The 16114-nt window shown below is 54.6% G+C and overlaps 1 protein-coding gene across 5 annotated transcripts; it reads left to right on the top strand.

Annotated features, from left to right (window-relative positions):
- The first annotated feature begins 11346 nt into the window (after positions 1-11346).
- LOC102400303 (leukocyte immunoglobulin-like receptor subfamily A member 6) lies at positions 11347-16063 on the top strand. Of its 5 annotated transcripts, XR_003104739.3 has the most exons (9): positions 11347-11711; positions 12105-12239; positions 12393-12428; positions 12601-12885; positions 12999-13301; positions 13520-13831; positions 14022-14324; positions 15320-15534; positions 15969-16063. XR_003104739.3 is itself a non-coding variant. In XM_025269701.3 (8 exons), exons 1-8 carry the CDS (start codon positions 11705-11707, stop codon positions 15439-15441), a joined length of 1503 nt encoding a protein of 500 aa, XP_025125486.3. In that variant the 5' UTR covers positions 11348-11704; the 3' UTR covers positions 15442-16063. The 5 variants fall into 5 exon arrangements, 4 of the variants coding, with proteins under 4 accessions (XP_025125486.3, XP_025125488.3, XP_044786915.2 ...); XM_025269701.3 differs by having other exon boundaries at positions 11348-11711; positions 15320-16063; XM_025269703.3 differs by having other exon boundaries at positions 11349-11711; positions 13520-13816; positions 15320-16063.
- The last annotated feature ends 51 nt before the right edge of the window (positions 16064-16114 follow it).

Raw genomic sequence — 16114 nt, 5'->3', positions numbered from 1 at the left:
CTTGCCCACCAACAGCCCAGCCAATGAGAAGCAGCCACAGCTCAGCCAATGAGAAACCATCACTGCCTTGAACGCTTGCTTTTCTTCAAGGGGCTTTGATTCAAAGCAGCCTCTTTCAGCTTCCTCTTATTTCTCTATTAAGTAATATTCCTCTCATTTGTTCTCTGAATTTGACTGTGGTTTGCCATAGTTAGAATGTCCTGAATTGCAATTCCTCTGCCATTCCTAAATAAACTCATACTAATGGTTAAAAAGTAGAAGGCAATGGCACCCCACTCCAATACTCTTGCCTGGAAAATCCCATGGACAGAGGAGCCTGTTGGGCTGCAGTCCATGGGGTCGCTAAGAGTCGGACACGACTGAGCGACTTCACTTTAACTTTTCACTTTCATGCATTGGAGAAGGAAACGGCAACCCACTCCAGTGTTCTTGCCTGGAGAATCCCAGGGACGGGGGAGCCTGGTGAGCTGCCGTCTATGGGGTCGCACAGAGTCGGACACGACTGAAGTGACTTAGCAGTAATGGTTAAAAAAACAACCGAAAACTGCACATTGAATTTTAAGGTTGACACAGGACATCTCTTTTCCTGGATGAGCTGATAATATGCCTGAGTCAACTGTACAGGTCTCCTGCCTCTCTCATTGTGCCCCTCCCCCAATATCTGAGCAAGAATCCTCTTCCTCGGGTGCACATATCAAACACAAACCAGTGAATCCAGGGTCCACACCCCTAACCACCTCCTTTATGCGGGTCCACAATCTGGGCCACTATCCACTTGCCCTTGTCACCCCAGGTCAAGGTATAGGCTAACTAGGGACACCCCCTCCACCCCAGAACGAGCCAGGAGAGCGATTCCACTGAGCCGTGTGCGTGGTCACCGCCCTGCTTAATGGGGTCAGACTGTCATTCCCACTTGGATTAAAACAGAAACTTTACCCCAAAATCCCGCTAAGGGGCAGCAGCGTCCAGTTATCAATATTTTCGTTTTTAGTTCTTAATAGAAACATAAGAAATGGCACCCCACTCCAGTACTCTTGCCTGGAAAATCCCATGGAAGGAGGAGCCTGGTGGGCTGCAGTCCATGGGGTCGCTAAGAGTCGGACACGACTGAGCAACTTCACTTTAACTTTCCACTTTCATGCTTTGGAGGAGGAAATGGCAACTCACTACAGTGTTCTTGCCTGGAGAATCCCAGGGATGGGGGAGCCTGGTGGGCTGCCGTCTACGGGGTCGCACAGAGTTGGACATGACTGAAGCGACTTAGCAGCAGTAGCAGCAGCAAAAACATAAGACGGAGAAGGCACTGGCACCCCACTCCAGTACCCTTGCCTGGAAAATCCCATGGGCAGAGGAGCCTGGTGGGCTGCAGTCCATGGGGTCGTAAAGAGTCGGACACGACTGAGCGACTTCACTTTCCCTTTTCACTTTCATGCATTGGAGAAGGAAATGGCAACTCACTCCAGTGTTCTTGCCTGGAAAATTCCAGGGATGGGGGAGCCTGGTGGGCTGCCATCTGTGGGGTCGCACAGAGTCAGACACAACTGAAGCAACTTAGCAGCAGCAGCAGAAACACAAGAAACCTGCATGCCTCTTACAGGCCTGGTATTTTTAAATGTCCTTATACATTTTAAGCATATTTTAATAATTCATACAAGATTTAGCCAGCTCCTGCTGATGCTGCTAAGTCGCTTCAGTCGTGTCCGACTCTGTGTGACCCTATGGACAGCAGCCCACCAGGCTCCCCTGTCCACGGGATTCTCCAGGCAAGAATACTGGAGTGGGTTGCCATTTCCTTCTCCTCAGCCAGCTCCTACAATGGCTATTTTAGTTCTGCACAAACATTGGCACATTTAACCATGGTAAGAATCCTCCACAGAATGTCCTACTCTCTCCTCCCCTTTTTTGCAAGAACCAGGGACTGAAACATTAGATAACTTGCCCAAGGTCAGCCAGCTCTGAGTGACGGGGCCACAGACCTACGTGAACACCTGACACCCTGCCCTGACCTCAGGGCGGGCTGTATCTCGACAGCCAGGAGGTTTCTGTCCTGGCTCAGAGGAGGGTGCCCAGCCCCCAGCTCATTATTAGTACTGATCTTTCATTTCTTATTCACACTCGCGGTTAGTTCCTGCAGAGACCTGCGTCCTAACTCGGTGGTCTTCATCTTGGTTTCCTCTGGTTCCATTCTTGTGCTGTTTCCCTGTTTCACTCTCTCTCTGCCTCTCTCTGTGTTCCTCTCTGTCTCTGTCTGTTATTTTCCCACCATTACCGTATTATTCAGGACTTTCCAGGACCGACACTTCATCACACGGTTGTATGGGGATTTCTGAGAGGAGGCCATCATGGGAACAGACTCTCAGGGTTCAGGAGGTGGAGAGTCCACCTGCTGCAGGACCTGCTGCAGACCCAGAAAAGCGGGTGACATCATCAGTGTGGGTGTGTGACAGCGTCAGTGTGCATTGGGACAGCATCAGTGTGGGTGTGTGACAGCGTCAGTGTGGGTGTGAAGGCCGAGACCGGGAGGGCGGAGGTGTCAGGCCCAGCCTGGGGCTGGGGAGGCGGGAACCAGGGGCTCTGAGTCTGAGGGCTGGAGATGCCCACATTGTGAGGGTGGACCCCTTCTCTCAGCCACTAAACCCAGCTCATCTCTTCCAGAGTCTGCTTCGCAGTCACGCCCAGAAATACTGTTTTACCAGCTCTCGAGGCTCCTTAGCCCAGGCAGGTTGACACATATGTTAATGATCACAGTTAGAATGGTGCATTTCCCCTAAAACATGGCCTGACCCTGACTGCAGGCAGACTCGCCGACAGGTGGGCGCTTAGCAGAGAGAAGTGTGGAGGGCTGGCATTCCTGGAGACGTTCCTGAATATTCTATGCCCCCGCCCGGTTAATGGATGGTTGACATGGTGCTGTCTGCCCCACTGAAAACGATTTTTATGAGTCCAGCCCACAGTGGGGAGCAGACAGGGTTTAGGAGAAATAAAGACAAAGGTAAAAGAAAAACCTTTCCCACCTGGGAAGCAGGTGGGAAGCGAAGACTGGCCCGGAGAGAGGACAGGAAACAGGAAGTCAGGGATAGTCTCTTCTTCCTGATCCTGTGGCCTCCCGAGCCGGGGATGGACTCAGGGCCCTGCGGTGCAAGGACGTTCCCGCGGGGAGGGCGGCCCCTACTGCTCTGAGGCCCTCGGGCGCCACCTGGAGGACTAGCCGGGCAGTGCTGCGTGGTCAGGCAGCGAGGCTCTACCTCGCGCTCCCACCCTGCCCGCTCCGGTGTGTTCACGGGGGTGAGTGACGGGGGGTCACAGTGGGCCCCCTCGTGGTTGGAGGAGAGACGTCGCCTGGTTGCGAGAGGGCAGAGACAGATGCTCAGACGCTGAGCTCCCGGGGACGAAGAGCTCACCTCGATGACCTGAAGGGTCCCCAGGCCCCTAGGGAGCCGAGCGAGGATGGAACCCCCCTTGACCGCCGTCCGCAGACGTCAGCCTCCAGCAGCCTGTGAGCCAGGCCCGCACGGCTGGTCAGCTCGGACGCAGTGCCAGCGGGGGCCCTGAGTCTTCCCTGCGGTGCGAATGACTGCTCCCTCTCCCCTGGGTACCTTCCTGGTGGAGTGTTGACAGGGAAACACCGAGGTGGAATAAATGCCACGGGGTGTGTTTATACTGCTTGGCAGGGGCTAAGTATCAAACTCTGGCAGGGTGTGTGTGTGTGTGAGTGTGTGTGAGTGTGTGTGAGTGTGTGAGTGTATGTGTGTGTGTGTGCGCGCGTGTGCTGCCATTAAGCGGGGGCCGCTCCGGGGACCAGATCAGTGCCAGACAAGTAAAGACGTTTCAGGGACTTCCTGCTGGTCCGGCGGGTAGGACTCAGCACTCTCGATGCAGGGGGCCCGCGTTCCACCCCTGGTCAGGGAGCTAGACCCGGCATGGCGCGATTAGGAGTTCACGTGGGACAGTCAAAGGTCCTGCAAGCTGCAATAAGACCGAAAATCCCGTGTCCCAAAGAAGACCGAAGATCCCTCGTGTTGCAGCTAAGACCTGGCGCAACCAGATAAATAAATATCAAAAAAGCCATTTCTCTGATTCTTGTTGATGTTTGGCAGAAATCAATGCAGTACTGTAAAGCAATTACCCTTCAACTGAAAATAAATAAATTTAACTTAAAATTTAAAATTTTCTTTTAATTAATTAAAAGAAATTAATTTATTTCTTTTAATTAATTAAAAATAATTCCATTTCATTTCTTCTACTGAACTGCACTGCTAATAATCTACATACACATGCACACATGTGTACACACCCATGCACACAAATACACGCACACACATGCACATGGGCTTGCACACATATGCACACTCACCCAAAACTAATACATGCCAATGATGATACATTCATTTACATGCAGTACTATCTAATGTCTCCATATTTTAATTTCCTAAGGAATGCCATCCCCCCTAAGGCCTCTAACGGCACTTTGATTTTACATAGCAGAGTCCCATCAGTGGGAAACCATTGATGCCAGAAAGATCAGATCAGATCAGATCAGTCGCTCAGTCGTGTCCGACTTTGCGACCCCATGAATAGAAAGGTGGTATGTCAAAATGAATGATTCTCTGAATTATAAAAAAGTCAAGAATCATAGAAAATTGTATAAAAATTCCTTTTCCGGAGGGGTTTGTGTTTTGTTCTAATGGTTCCGAGCGCTCACTGACAGAATCTCTTATCAAAACCTGGAGCCTCCTGATAAAGAACTAGTGATTAGGGGAGGGGATAAAATGGGAGACTTGGATTAGCAGACACACAGTATTCTATAAAATAGATATCCGGGGCGTCCCTGGCGGTCTAGGGGTTAAGAATCTGCCTGCCAGTGCAGGGACACGGGTTCCATCCCTGGTCTGGGAAGATTACACGTGCGGCGAGGCAACTAAGCCCGCGCACCACTAGAGGGCCCCCTGCTTACCACGACTAGAGAAAGTCCGCACCGCAGTAAAGACCCAGTGCAGCCACGAATCAATAGACAAGATTATAAAAAAAGAGATAGACAACAAGGACCTACTGTAGAGCACAGGGAACTATATTCAATATCTGGTAATAATGTATAACGGAGGAGAACCTGAAAAAGATACATGTCCGAGTCACTTTTCAGGTGTTCACTTCACTTTGTAATACCTGAAACTAACGCGACATTGCAAGTCAACTATACTTCAATGAAAAAATTTTAGAGTTAGTGATTAATGGCGAGTTTAGAATCAAATTATTCAAAATCTGAATGACTTAATGAAGAGACACCCAGTTTGAATAATAGATGGGATATCATAAGGGCTTCCCTGGTGGCTCAGATAGTAAACAGTTCGCCTGCCAATTCAGGAGACACGGGTTCGATCCCTGGGTTTGGATGATCCCCCGGAGAAGGAAATGGCAACCCACCCCAGTATTCTTGCCTGGAGAATCCCATGGACAGAGGAACCTGGCAGGCTACAGTCCATGGGGTTGAAAAGAGTTGCACATGACTTAGCGATTGAACAACAACAACAAAAACACACATTCTAACAGGGCTTGTTGAATAAGCAACCGTGTTGTCTGAACTCTCAGAGCTGGTGAGAACAGAACCTACTCAGGAGGTCTGGGGGCAGAATGTGGGTGACAGTGAGGTTGGGTCGCTTCCTGAATCTGAATCCGAACCAGACCACAGAGTAAAGGTTATAACATTCAGCCAAAAAAGGGGAGGGGGTGGAGAAACAGCTAGACAAATGCAAACTCTTGTTATTATTTACCCCCCCTTTTTTTGGGGGGGAGCTTCCCAGGTGGCGCTAGTGGTAAGAACTTGCCTACCAATGCAGGAGATGTAAGAGATGCAGGTTCAGTCCCTGGGTCAGGAAGATCCCCTGGAGAAGGAAATGGCCACCCACTCCAGTATTCTTGCCTGGAGAATCCCATGGTGGAGAATCCCTGGAGAATCTCACCAGAGGAGCCTGGCGGGCTACAGTCCATGCGGCCGCAAAGAGTCGGACTGAAGCGACTTAGCATGCCTGCATCCCGTTTTTTTGAACATATGTATCATTGTTTTCTTTCCCAACAAGAAAAATAATTGGGAGGCCACGTTTACTGCTTTTTCACTTAAAAATCCACCCACAGCACCTTGCATGCATGCTCCTTCCATGACAACATGCATAGGTTTATGGCAGGTTCCACCAGGCCCTGCCCTCTGCCAATAATGCCCCCCCGCGCCCCCCCCCCCCAACTGACTTTCCTACCTGGGGTGACATGGTTTAAAAATGAGTGACAGGTCTGGTCGGCAGTCAACGGTGGGCAGGGTTGCCTTGTCTGAGTGTCTGCAAGTGGGTGAGTTTTGACACAGGGTGTGTGGCCGATCTCATCCTGATTCGAGGGAGGAAATGAGGCGGATGGCTGTTTTCATGCAGAAAGGGAAGTGCTTTTCAGAGGACAGTGACTGACTGCAGAGCCTGGCTTCCTGCAGCCTACTGGGGGCCTTCTGCGGCAGCTACGCCGCCCCTTTCCTGGGTGCCCTTTTGGCGCAGAGCTTGGGGCTCTGCGCTTCCTGTTTCTTGAAGGAGCTGGTCAGCTGGGCTGGGGGCGCTAGGGTGCGGTCTGGGCAGATGTGGGGGCTTGGTCAAGACTCCTAAGGCACGAGGACCTTGATGCTGGGAAGGATTTCAGACACCAACAGCCTGGCTGTCTTCTCCTTGAACAGAAGCAACCACTGGGGCTGAGGGCCCCGCGGGCTTGAATGCAGCAAGGCTTGGGACCAGCCACAGGTCTGAGCGCTGGGACAGACTGACCCCTTGGACAGGACATCACTGCCCTCCATCTCTATCAGACCTTGCCTTGCTGACCCCAGCATCCGGAAGAGGTCCCTTCCTGAACACCTAGCTCTGCCTGTGAGCCTGGCTTTGGTGCCCTGGGCTCAACCAGCCCCTCTCTGGGGCTGTGACTCTGAGAAACCCCAGGTCTCTCCCTCCCTCCGCGTCGGACCCCCCTCCCCAGTGTCCTCCTCACAAGGCTGGCCCCTCCCCTGGGTGTCGTGATGGTAGGACTCAGGGGGCGGGGACGCCAGGCCACCCCTGCCTCGTCATAGGGCCCGTGTCCTATGAGCCCCGTGGGGTGCAGGCAAGAATCCAGCCACCGTCCCAGACCCTTCGGGTTCTCTGCACACTCGCCGGTCCAAGAAGTCCCGCCCACCCACGTTGGCCAAACGTAGTTGTTTCCTTAGTTCACCCACACCTGTAGACTGAAGGCTTTCAGTTTAGAAGTGATCTGAGCCAGCTGGGAGGCAGGGTGAGTGTGGAGAGCGCAGCCCAGGGTCACAGGATACCGGGGGTGGGGTGGGTGGGGGCTGGCAGAGAGCAAGCTTCACAGTTAAGGTGTGCACCTACCCCGGAGGGCGTGAGGGAGGCGGGACCCAGAGCCTGTCTGGGCGTCTCCTGATGGAACAACGTGTCGTTGACAGGAGAGTTTTCTTTCTCCTTTTGCGCTGGGAAATCTAAGTGTTTGAGCGAGAAAATGAGCGCTTTGAGTATTGTCAGCCTGTTAGGACCAGAAGTGGTGCAGGGAAGTTTCTCCACCAATACCTGACCTTGTGGTCTGGTTATTTATGTAATTATCTATGTATCTATGTAACCACGCATCTGTGTATTTACCTATATAGCTATGTATGTTTCTGTGTAGCTTTTTACCTATGTGTCTATGTAACTATCTGTATATTTAAGTGTCTATGCATGATCTAGCTACTTATCAATCAATTCACCTATTTATCTACCTATCATGTTTCTATCTATGATGAGTTAATACTATGCCTGCTTCATCCAGACTCAGGTTGAGTCTGGTTATGACAGATCTTGCTAGAAACACTTATCTGTGTAATTGTTTTGTTCATTTCATTTTTCTATGACACCAGACCTTGCTTGAGGGCAGGGAATACATGGTTTTTTTCTCAATTTTATCTCCTCATTTCCTGGGATGGCCATGGGTTGACATGCTTAAGTATTTCTTTAGTGAACAGGGATAAGATTGCTGAATGGTGAAGGATGAACAAAAGGGCAAGTCCAAGCACTCATGGAATGGTTAAAGTGAGTGATCTTGAGCAGTCAGAGAAGAGATGATGTCATTGGAAAAAACAAACCCAAAACACCTCATGGCATTTTCCAGTCCCCGAATTGCTGTGAGTTACCCTGGAAGCACGACCCAAGACAAGGATGGAAGTGTAGGTAGTTTATCTGAGAAGCAAGAAGGCGGAGTGCGGCAGGGAGAGTGTGAAGGAAAGGAATTCCTGGTAGAGAAGCCGGAGGTCTGTGCAGGAAGTAATGGCACGGGACTCCACCAGGACCTCGGAGAGTGTAGAGAACGCCCTGCAGGGTCTTCCCTCCACAGGCGGTGACACTTGGGAATGTATTCATGGGTTTCTGTTCCTCACTGCTTGGAATTGTCCCAGGGATGGCTACAATCTTCAAGGTCGGGGCTGAAAGTGGTTCTGACACCTACAGAGCCATCAACCACATCAAAAATGAAAGAGCAGGTCACCACAGGGATCTGAACCAGAGGCTAAAAACACATGCTTGAAAACCTCTGTTCAACGGATTGAATCCAGTCTGTGAACTTGACTTCACCCCTTCTGAAAGCCTCTGCATCTTTGCCTTCTGGACCGGAACACAATGCCTCTTTCAATCCCTACTTCCTCTTTTCCCTCCCAGCCAGCGTTTCAGTTCTGAAGTCAGACGGTCTTCTCACCCTTTGAGGAGAACAAAGTAGAGCGATGGTTACTAACCTCCTAGATCAGACCACAACTCTAGGTCACTTCAGGCCGTACCAGTAGAAACTGCTGAAAGTCTAGCCTCGGAGGTCAGCAGCAGTTAACACACTGGGAGTGGCCTGGGTCCCTGCCCCAACTAGGGGCGCAGAGCCCAGATGAGAGGGGCCTCGAGGGGAGCTGGCCTGCTGGATGGAGGGAGCAACATGCAAGAACATTCTGGAAGGCCAATGGGAAGACGGGCAGTAACCAAAGGGCTGCGTGTCAGGGCGTCATTTGGTTCCATCAGCCCTTAAGGAAATGTCCCGAATCCTGGCCACAGAGAAAGAGCTCATTCCTGTTGTTTTCATGATGGTTTTACACTTTTAGATTCTTATTTTGTACTGTTACAGGCTCCCCAAATTAGACATATCTTTACAATTCTTGCATTTACACAGAATTTTCACTGTTCTCTAGGTGCCAGGAAACCAGGCCAGTTGTCCCCTCCCTGCCAAAACAAACAAACAAACAAAAAAAGGGCAATATTAGAAGACTCAGGCCCGTCACCACTTGTTTTTGCTTGCTTGTTTTCACTGAATTTTTGGCAGTGCAAGCCCTGTCCTCACAGGAATTCGATGTGTTCTTCTCTGGTGGGGACATTGAGGGGCAAACAGAGCGGGAGAGGCAGGATGAGACAGTTCTTGCAAGACCCTGGACACCAGGGAGAACTTGTATGTGTAGACCCCGGGGAGCTGGGCCACCAGGGGAGGGGGAGGGGGAGGGGAGGGGGAGGGGGGCTGAGTGGTGCGGGGAGCAGAGGGAAGCGGACTGGAGAGTCCTCGAGACACCACGGTGAGAGTCACTCAGCCATCAAAAAGTCAGACTTGTAGTCACTATAGAATTAATTTCTATGAACCAACCACTTTCAGATCCACAAAGAAATCCCAGCTTCCCCTGAGTAGGAACAACCAAAACAAGAGCAGAGGAAAATTCCAAGGGATAAATGTAATACAAACCATGCAAAACTGAGCCCATGTAAGTGTCTATCTCTCAAACATTCCTGAGTGGCACAAAAATCAGATTTGAAGAAATGAAGAGCTACATCTGATCCTTGGACAGCATCCTTGGACATGACAAATATGTCAGTTCTTCTTCAGCTAATTTATAAATGAGCCCCAGTCTTCAAAATGCACTAACAAGCATTTTTTCAAAAACTAGACAAATTGATAATAAACTTTATATGGAAAAATAACAACTAGGAAACACCCAAAGAGAAGCAGTATACAGGCAGAAGGGATGAGCTCAACCAGAAGTTAAAACACACCACACAGGGACTTCTCTGCTGGCCGAGTGGTTAGACTTCGCCTTCCAATGCCCCGGGTTCCATCCTTTGTTGAGCAGTTAAGATCCCATATGCCCAACAGCCAAAAAGCCAAAACAGAAAAAGAGACAATATTGCAACAAATTCAACAAAGGCTTTAAAAATGGTTCACATTAAAAATTTTTTTAAACATTTTTTTAAATAGCACATACACAATAGAGCCTCTGAGTCATGAGGCAGTAAGAAAGCCTAGGTGCATCTCCTTAGTCTGGGAAAAGAAACAAAAAAAGAATCAGCCGTATTCCTCAGGCATTTCAAAGCAGTGGGGTATTATACACAGTGTGGTTTACATGCAAACGGATGCTCTGGGAGAAGACATGTGGCTACAGCATAAGGTCAGTAGCTGCTAAAATTATTAAATGAATGTTTAATGAGGAACATGGTATATTCAAACTCTCAGAGTATCAATATCTCCCCGCACCCCAGTGACTGATCACAAAGGGCAAACCACAGCTTCACTCTGGGGAAACCCAGGGCACGCCGAGTTCACCCACAATCACTGATAAGGAGAAACAAGGGCAGCACAGCTTGGCTGGTACTCCGCCCCCAGTGCACAGCCCGCATCTGACCAGAGCGCTCTGGCTCCTGTGCTGTATGCCTCACGCCTCCTTTCTCGGTGGCTCCCCCTTCCCCAGCGCCCAGCACCCAGCACGGGCACCGCTCTCATCACCCTTGTGAGGGGAGGAGCCCGGGTCTCTGGTTGGGAGACTGATGGAAACTTCACTGTATCCATACAGGTGGCCCTGAGCCAGAGACTCGAGATGAACACAAGCCATTCAAGACCAGGAGGGGCTCAGACCTTGGGCAGGAGCCGCTGATCTTCTGACCGTCCAGCCCTAAGCCCAACATCGGGCTCTCATCACCTGATGGCACATTTGGACCATGCCTGGAGCACATGTCTGGGTTTATGATGGGCAGAAATTGTTTGCTGAACAAAAAGGATTCTTACGTCTTCTGTGGGATGGCCTTGGAGACTGACATGTAGGGGAAGAGCTGCTTGGCTTCTGGTGAAAATTTCAGCATTGAAACACATGCTGGGGGTGACAGGCACCTGCCCATGGCATCCTCATGGTCAGCGCGGCCTCCCAGGCTCTGTCATCCTGTCCCTCTGATCAGTCCAGGGTGGGCAGGAGAGTCGCTGTGATTTCAGCACTCGTCACCCTGCTCAGCCCCACTCCATGGGGGAGGAGAGTGAGTCATATGTTTATTATCATCATTTAGTTATTTGAGGATGAGCCTTGAATTTCCCTTTCAGATCCCCTAACACGCCTTCTCAGTGGTGGAGATGGGGAGACAGTCCTGGATTATCCGGGAAACAGGGGGTCCCCTGTCACCACCAAGGTCCTTATGGGTGAAACAAGGAGGCAGGGAAGACACAGCCAGAACACATGTGACTTGAAAGCGGAAGCTGGAGAGCTGTGACTGCCGGCTTTGAAGATGGGAGGGGTGAGGCCAGGGAGAGGGTCGTTTGTAGAAGCTTGAGAAGGTGAGGGGAGACATTTCCCCCGAGCGATTGGGAGGAACGCAGCCTGACAACACTGCGGTTTTAGTGCCGGAGTTTCCAGTTTGGACTTCTGACCTCCAGAATGGAAGGTAATTACTGTGTCGGTTTAACGCGGTGACTTCCAGCAGCTGCTCTGTAGCCACAGGAAGCTGAGTATCCGAGGGGGTTTTGGTGGCCGTAGCTGTTTGCTTCTTTGTTTGCCAGTCTGAACTCTGCAAGCTCAGGGTCTGAAATCTGTCGTGTATCTCTAAGCCAGGCACATGGCCAACACCGAGAAATAGGTGCAGATGCTTGGGGGGAGAAAAGCCATCAGACCAGGAAGTCTTAGGGAAGTTTAGAGTTACGGGAGGCCCAAGAAGTGGTCTGAAATGTCTGTCGAACCCACTGCCCACTCCAGCCTCAGCCTTCAGAAACCAGGGCCCATCTCTGGGGAGGGTCGGTCCCCTTTCTGCGGGGATGCTGATGTGACAATTGCGTGACAGGAAGCCCCAGCCCTGGAGAGGACACACCCTGTGGTCTGTCTGTCCGGAGGACACCCAGGTCTCCTCCATCCTCACAGCCTGAACCGCAGGGAGGAGACGCCATGGCCCCCGTGCTCCCCGCCCTGCTCTGCCTCGGTGAGATGAGGAGGGGCAGGGGAAGCCCTGGTCTGGAGGGACCCCCCCAGCCAGCCTGCTCCTTCAGGGGACCCCAGGGCCCAGGAGGCTCCCGGGGAGGACAGGCACTGCTCAAATCTGAAGGCAGACCTCTCACAGGGCACTCTCTTCCAGGACTGAGTGTGGGCCTGAGGACCCAGGTGCAGGCCGGTGAGTCTGTCCAGGGGCCCAGCTCCCTCCTCTCGTGGGGACAAGGTCACCCCCAGGCCCCGGGGAGGGGGAGGGCAGCTCGGGGCTCATGGAGGGGGAGTCTGGGAGGTCTGGGCTGAGAGCCAGGACCTGGGGGGGACGCCTGGTGAGCCCACTTCTGATTTCCTTCCAGGGACCCTCCCCAAACCCACCATCTGGGCTGAGCCGGGCTCTGTGGTCCCCTGGGGGAGTCCTGTGACCATCTGGTGCCGGGGGACCCTGGGAGCCCTGGAGTTCCGTCTGGATAAAGAGGGAACCTCAGTCCTCTGGGACAGACAGAAACCCCTGGAGCCCAGGGACAAGGCCAAGTTCTCCATCCACTACTTGGGGCAGGACCACGCAGGCAGCTATCAGTGCTACCACAGCACCCCCACTGGCTGGTCAGAGCCCAGTGACCCCCTGCAGCTGGTGGTGACACGTGAGGGACTCTCGGGGGTCTGCTGTCAGGGGCTGTCCCTCTCACAGCCCAGCTCTGGGGAGGGGAGGGGAGGGTGGGGGCCCCACGGAACCAGCTGCCTCCTTCTCTCCTAGGGTCCTATGGCAAACCCAGCCTCTCAGCCCTGCCGAGCCCTGTGGTGACCTCAGGAGGGAACGTGACCCTCCAGTGTGCCTCCCGTCAGGGATTTAACAGATTCCTTCTGACCAAGGAAGGAGAAGACGAGTCCTCTCGGACCCTGGATGGACAGCGAACCCCCGACGGGCAGACCCAGGCCCTGTTCCCCGTGGGCCCCGTGACCCCTGGGCACGAGTGGATGTTCAGATGCTACGGCTTTAACAGGGACACCCCTCGGGTGTGGTCGGCCCCCAGCGACCCCCTGGAGCTCCTGGTCCCAGGTGGGGAAGTCCCGTCCTGACTGCATACATTTGTGCAAACAAGACAACGTACTGGGGTCTCTGCTCCCAGGGGAGCCCCTGTGAAAGGGTGGGGAGAGGAGCGTGGGGCTCACAGGACAGACACACAGACTGACACACGGCGAGGCCTGGGGCCGGGACTGGAGAGGGGCATCCACAAGGGAAGCGGTCCCTACAACCCAGCGCGTGTCTCTCCCCAGGGCTGTCTGGGAAGCCCTCCCTTCTGACCCCGCAGGGCCCTGTCGTCACCTCTGGACAGAACCTGACCCTCCAGTGTCGCTCTGATGTCGGCTACACCAGATTCGCTCTGTCCAAGGATTGGGGACAGGACCTCCCCCAGCGCCCTGCCCGGAGGCCCCAGGGGGGGCTCGCTCAGGCTGACTTCCCCCTGGGCCCGGTGGGCACTGTCCACAGGGGCTGGTACAGATGCTACGGTGGACACGGCCTCTCCTCCGAGTGGTCGGCCCCCAGCGACCCTCTGGAGCTGCTGGTGGCAGGTGAGGAGCCAGCGGGTCAGTCGGGGACCAGACTCTGCACAGGCCCCAACTGGAAGCCCCAGGGGTGATGCTGGGACCAGGGAGAGGGGTCCCAGGGAGGGACAGAGAGACTCAGAGAAACAGAGACAGCACTGAGGGGCCAGAGAGGCCCGCAGAGTCTTGCTCAGAACCCGGGCTGGCGCCCGCACCCCCTTCCTCTCTGCAGGACGGCTCAGAGACAGCCCCTCCCTCTCGGTGCGGCCGGGCCCCTCGGTGGCCCCCGGGGAGAATGTGACCCTGCTGTGTCAGTCAGGAAACAGGACGGACACTTTCCTTCTGTCCAAAGAGGGGGCAACCCATCGTCCTCTGCGTCTGCGCTCCCAGGACCAAGACGGGCGGTACCAGGCCGAGTTCTTCTTGAGCCCTGTGACCTCAGCCCACGGGGGCACCTACAGGTGCTACCGCTCACTCAGCACAGACCCCTACCTGCTGTCACAGCCCAGTGAGCCCCTGGCGCTCGTGGTCTCAGGTGAGGCCCAATCTGTCCGTCTCACTCAGCATCTCGGGGCTCTGAGCCCTGGGAGGGCAGGGCGGTGATGGAGGAGGGGCTGCTGAGGGAGGGGCCCCCTGAGGGAGGGGCCTCGGAGCCCGTGCCCCGCCCCTTCCTCCTGCACTGGGGTCTCGGAGGGCCAGGTGGGCAGTGCGAGGGTCTCAGGGAGGCCACAGGGCCGTGCAGGGCAGAGGGGAGTGAGGTGGGGACCCCGGGTCAGCTCAGCATACCCCTTCCTGGGCTCATACCCAGGACCCATTCTCCCAGCCACAGACCCAGATCCGAACCTGGGGAGTCTCGGGGGTCTATGCTCAGGGGAGACAGCCCACCCCAGCGCGCTTTGAGATTCTGTTGGGGGGGCAAGGCCCCTCAATCGTCAAGGGCCGGCGGGGAGTCGGGCAGAGATGGCCCGGGAGCCACAGGCTGCCGGGGCCTGAGGCTGCTGGATGGAGGTCAGTCTGGGGAGGAGCAGGTCCGCCCCCACCCCATCCTGCCCCCGGAGGCTCCAGGTATCGCCCCCTCCCCCAGGCAGAGTCAAGCCGGCAGACGCAGAGGGCTGAGCGAGCGCCTGTGGCGGGCGCTGGTGGGTCCGTGGGACCCCGCATACCACTGATCAGGGGCGGCCCCCACCCAGGGATCCCGCAGACCACAGCTAAGAGGCGGGCCCCACCCTGTGCTGTCTGAGCTCCGTCAGCTCAGGGTCCTGAGCAGGAACACCTGAGACAGTAAGATAGAGAGGCCCCCAGACGCTCCCAAGGAGGACACGGCCCACCCACAGCCTCCCTTCAGGACCCTCGGGCCCCGCCGACGCCCTCCCCCAGCACTGCGGTCAGACCTGCGAGTGGGGATGAGGACACCGTCCCCGTCAGGGGCTGGGCTCGGGGCCACGTCCTCTCACGGGAGGCAGGTGCCCTGGGTGCACACCCCGCTTCCGGGTAACGGGGCCAGAGCTGACCTGTGCGTCCTCATCCCAGACTACACGGTGCAGAATCTCATCCGGATGGGCCTCGCGGCCTCGGTCCTGCTGCTTCTCGGGGTCCTGCTCTGCGAGGCTCGGCACGACCACGGAGGAGCCCTAGATGCGGCCCGGAGCTGAGCACGGAAGCCTCGCACTGCCCGAAGCGCAGTATCCCGGGACGCCAGCTTCCGGCCCGGGAGCTTCTGGAAGAGCCTCTGTGGTGCATGCTGGGTGCGCTGTCTGCAGAGACCCTGGGGGAGAGACGCAAGACTCTCCGCGGGGGCGGGAGGAGGCCCCCGGGGGCTCGGCCTCTGCTCACGGGGGTCCCCCTCCCTCCTGGGGAGGACGCCCCGACTCCCGGCTCCTACCACCCCCGGGCCTGAGGCTCATCCCAATGGCAGGGGCGGGTCCTCACCCTGCACGCCGGCAGGCTCTGTCCACTCTCGTGAAGTATGTGTGAGTCATTTTTAATGCCTGCCGTCTCTGGTGTGTGCAATGACCTCCATCCCTTTGCTCGGAAACAGAACGTCGTTTAAGTAACTGAATAAATGGGTGGAAGTGGGGCCCCACTGGGAACAGATGGATCCAGAACTCTTCCCTGAATCCCCCGGACCCCCCCACACCCTGCTCTCCTCATCAGATGACACCCGGTGTCGTTTCTGCAGACACCATCGCTGCGAGGGGACACCCTGACGTTTGAAGTGACAGCCAGGTGCTGTGCTGGTAAAAGACTAAGGAATACAACAGTTTATAAAGAGCCCAGGTGTGTGAGCTGTGTGTCTCCTTTGGTGCAAACGCTCTCCGTGGCCAA

Source organism: Bubalus bubalis, chromosome 18, assembly GCF_019923935.1.
Source record: "Bubalus bubalis isolate 160015118507 breed Murrah chromosome 18, NDDB_SH_1, whole genome shotgun sequence".
NCBI lineage: Eukaryota > Metazoa > Chordata > Mammalia > Artiodactyla > Bovidae > Bubalus > Bubalus bubalis.
This window is presented reverse-complemented; position numbering and strand designations above follow the sequence as displayed.

Bases quoted from the DNA above. Each gene is read 5' to 3' on its own strand.
- LOC102400303 (XM_025269701.3), top strand. The intron at 12,429-12,600 runs GTGAGTCTGTCC...ATTTCCTTCCAG, and splicing joins GAGGACCCAGGTGCAGGCCG to GGACCCTCCCCAAACCCACC. The intron at 14,325-15,319 runs GTGAGGCCCAAT...TCCTCATCCCAG, and splicing joins CCTGGCGCTCGTGGTCTCAG to ACTACACGGTGCAGAATCTC.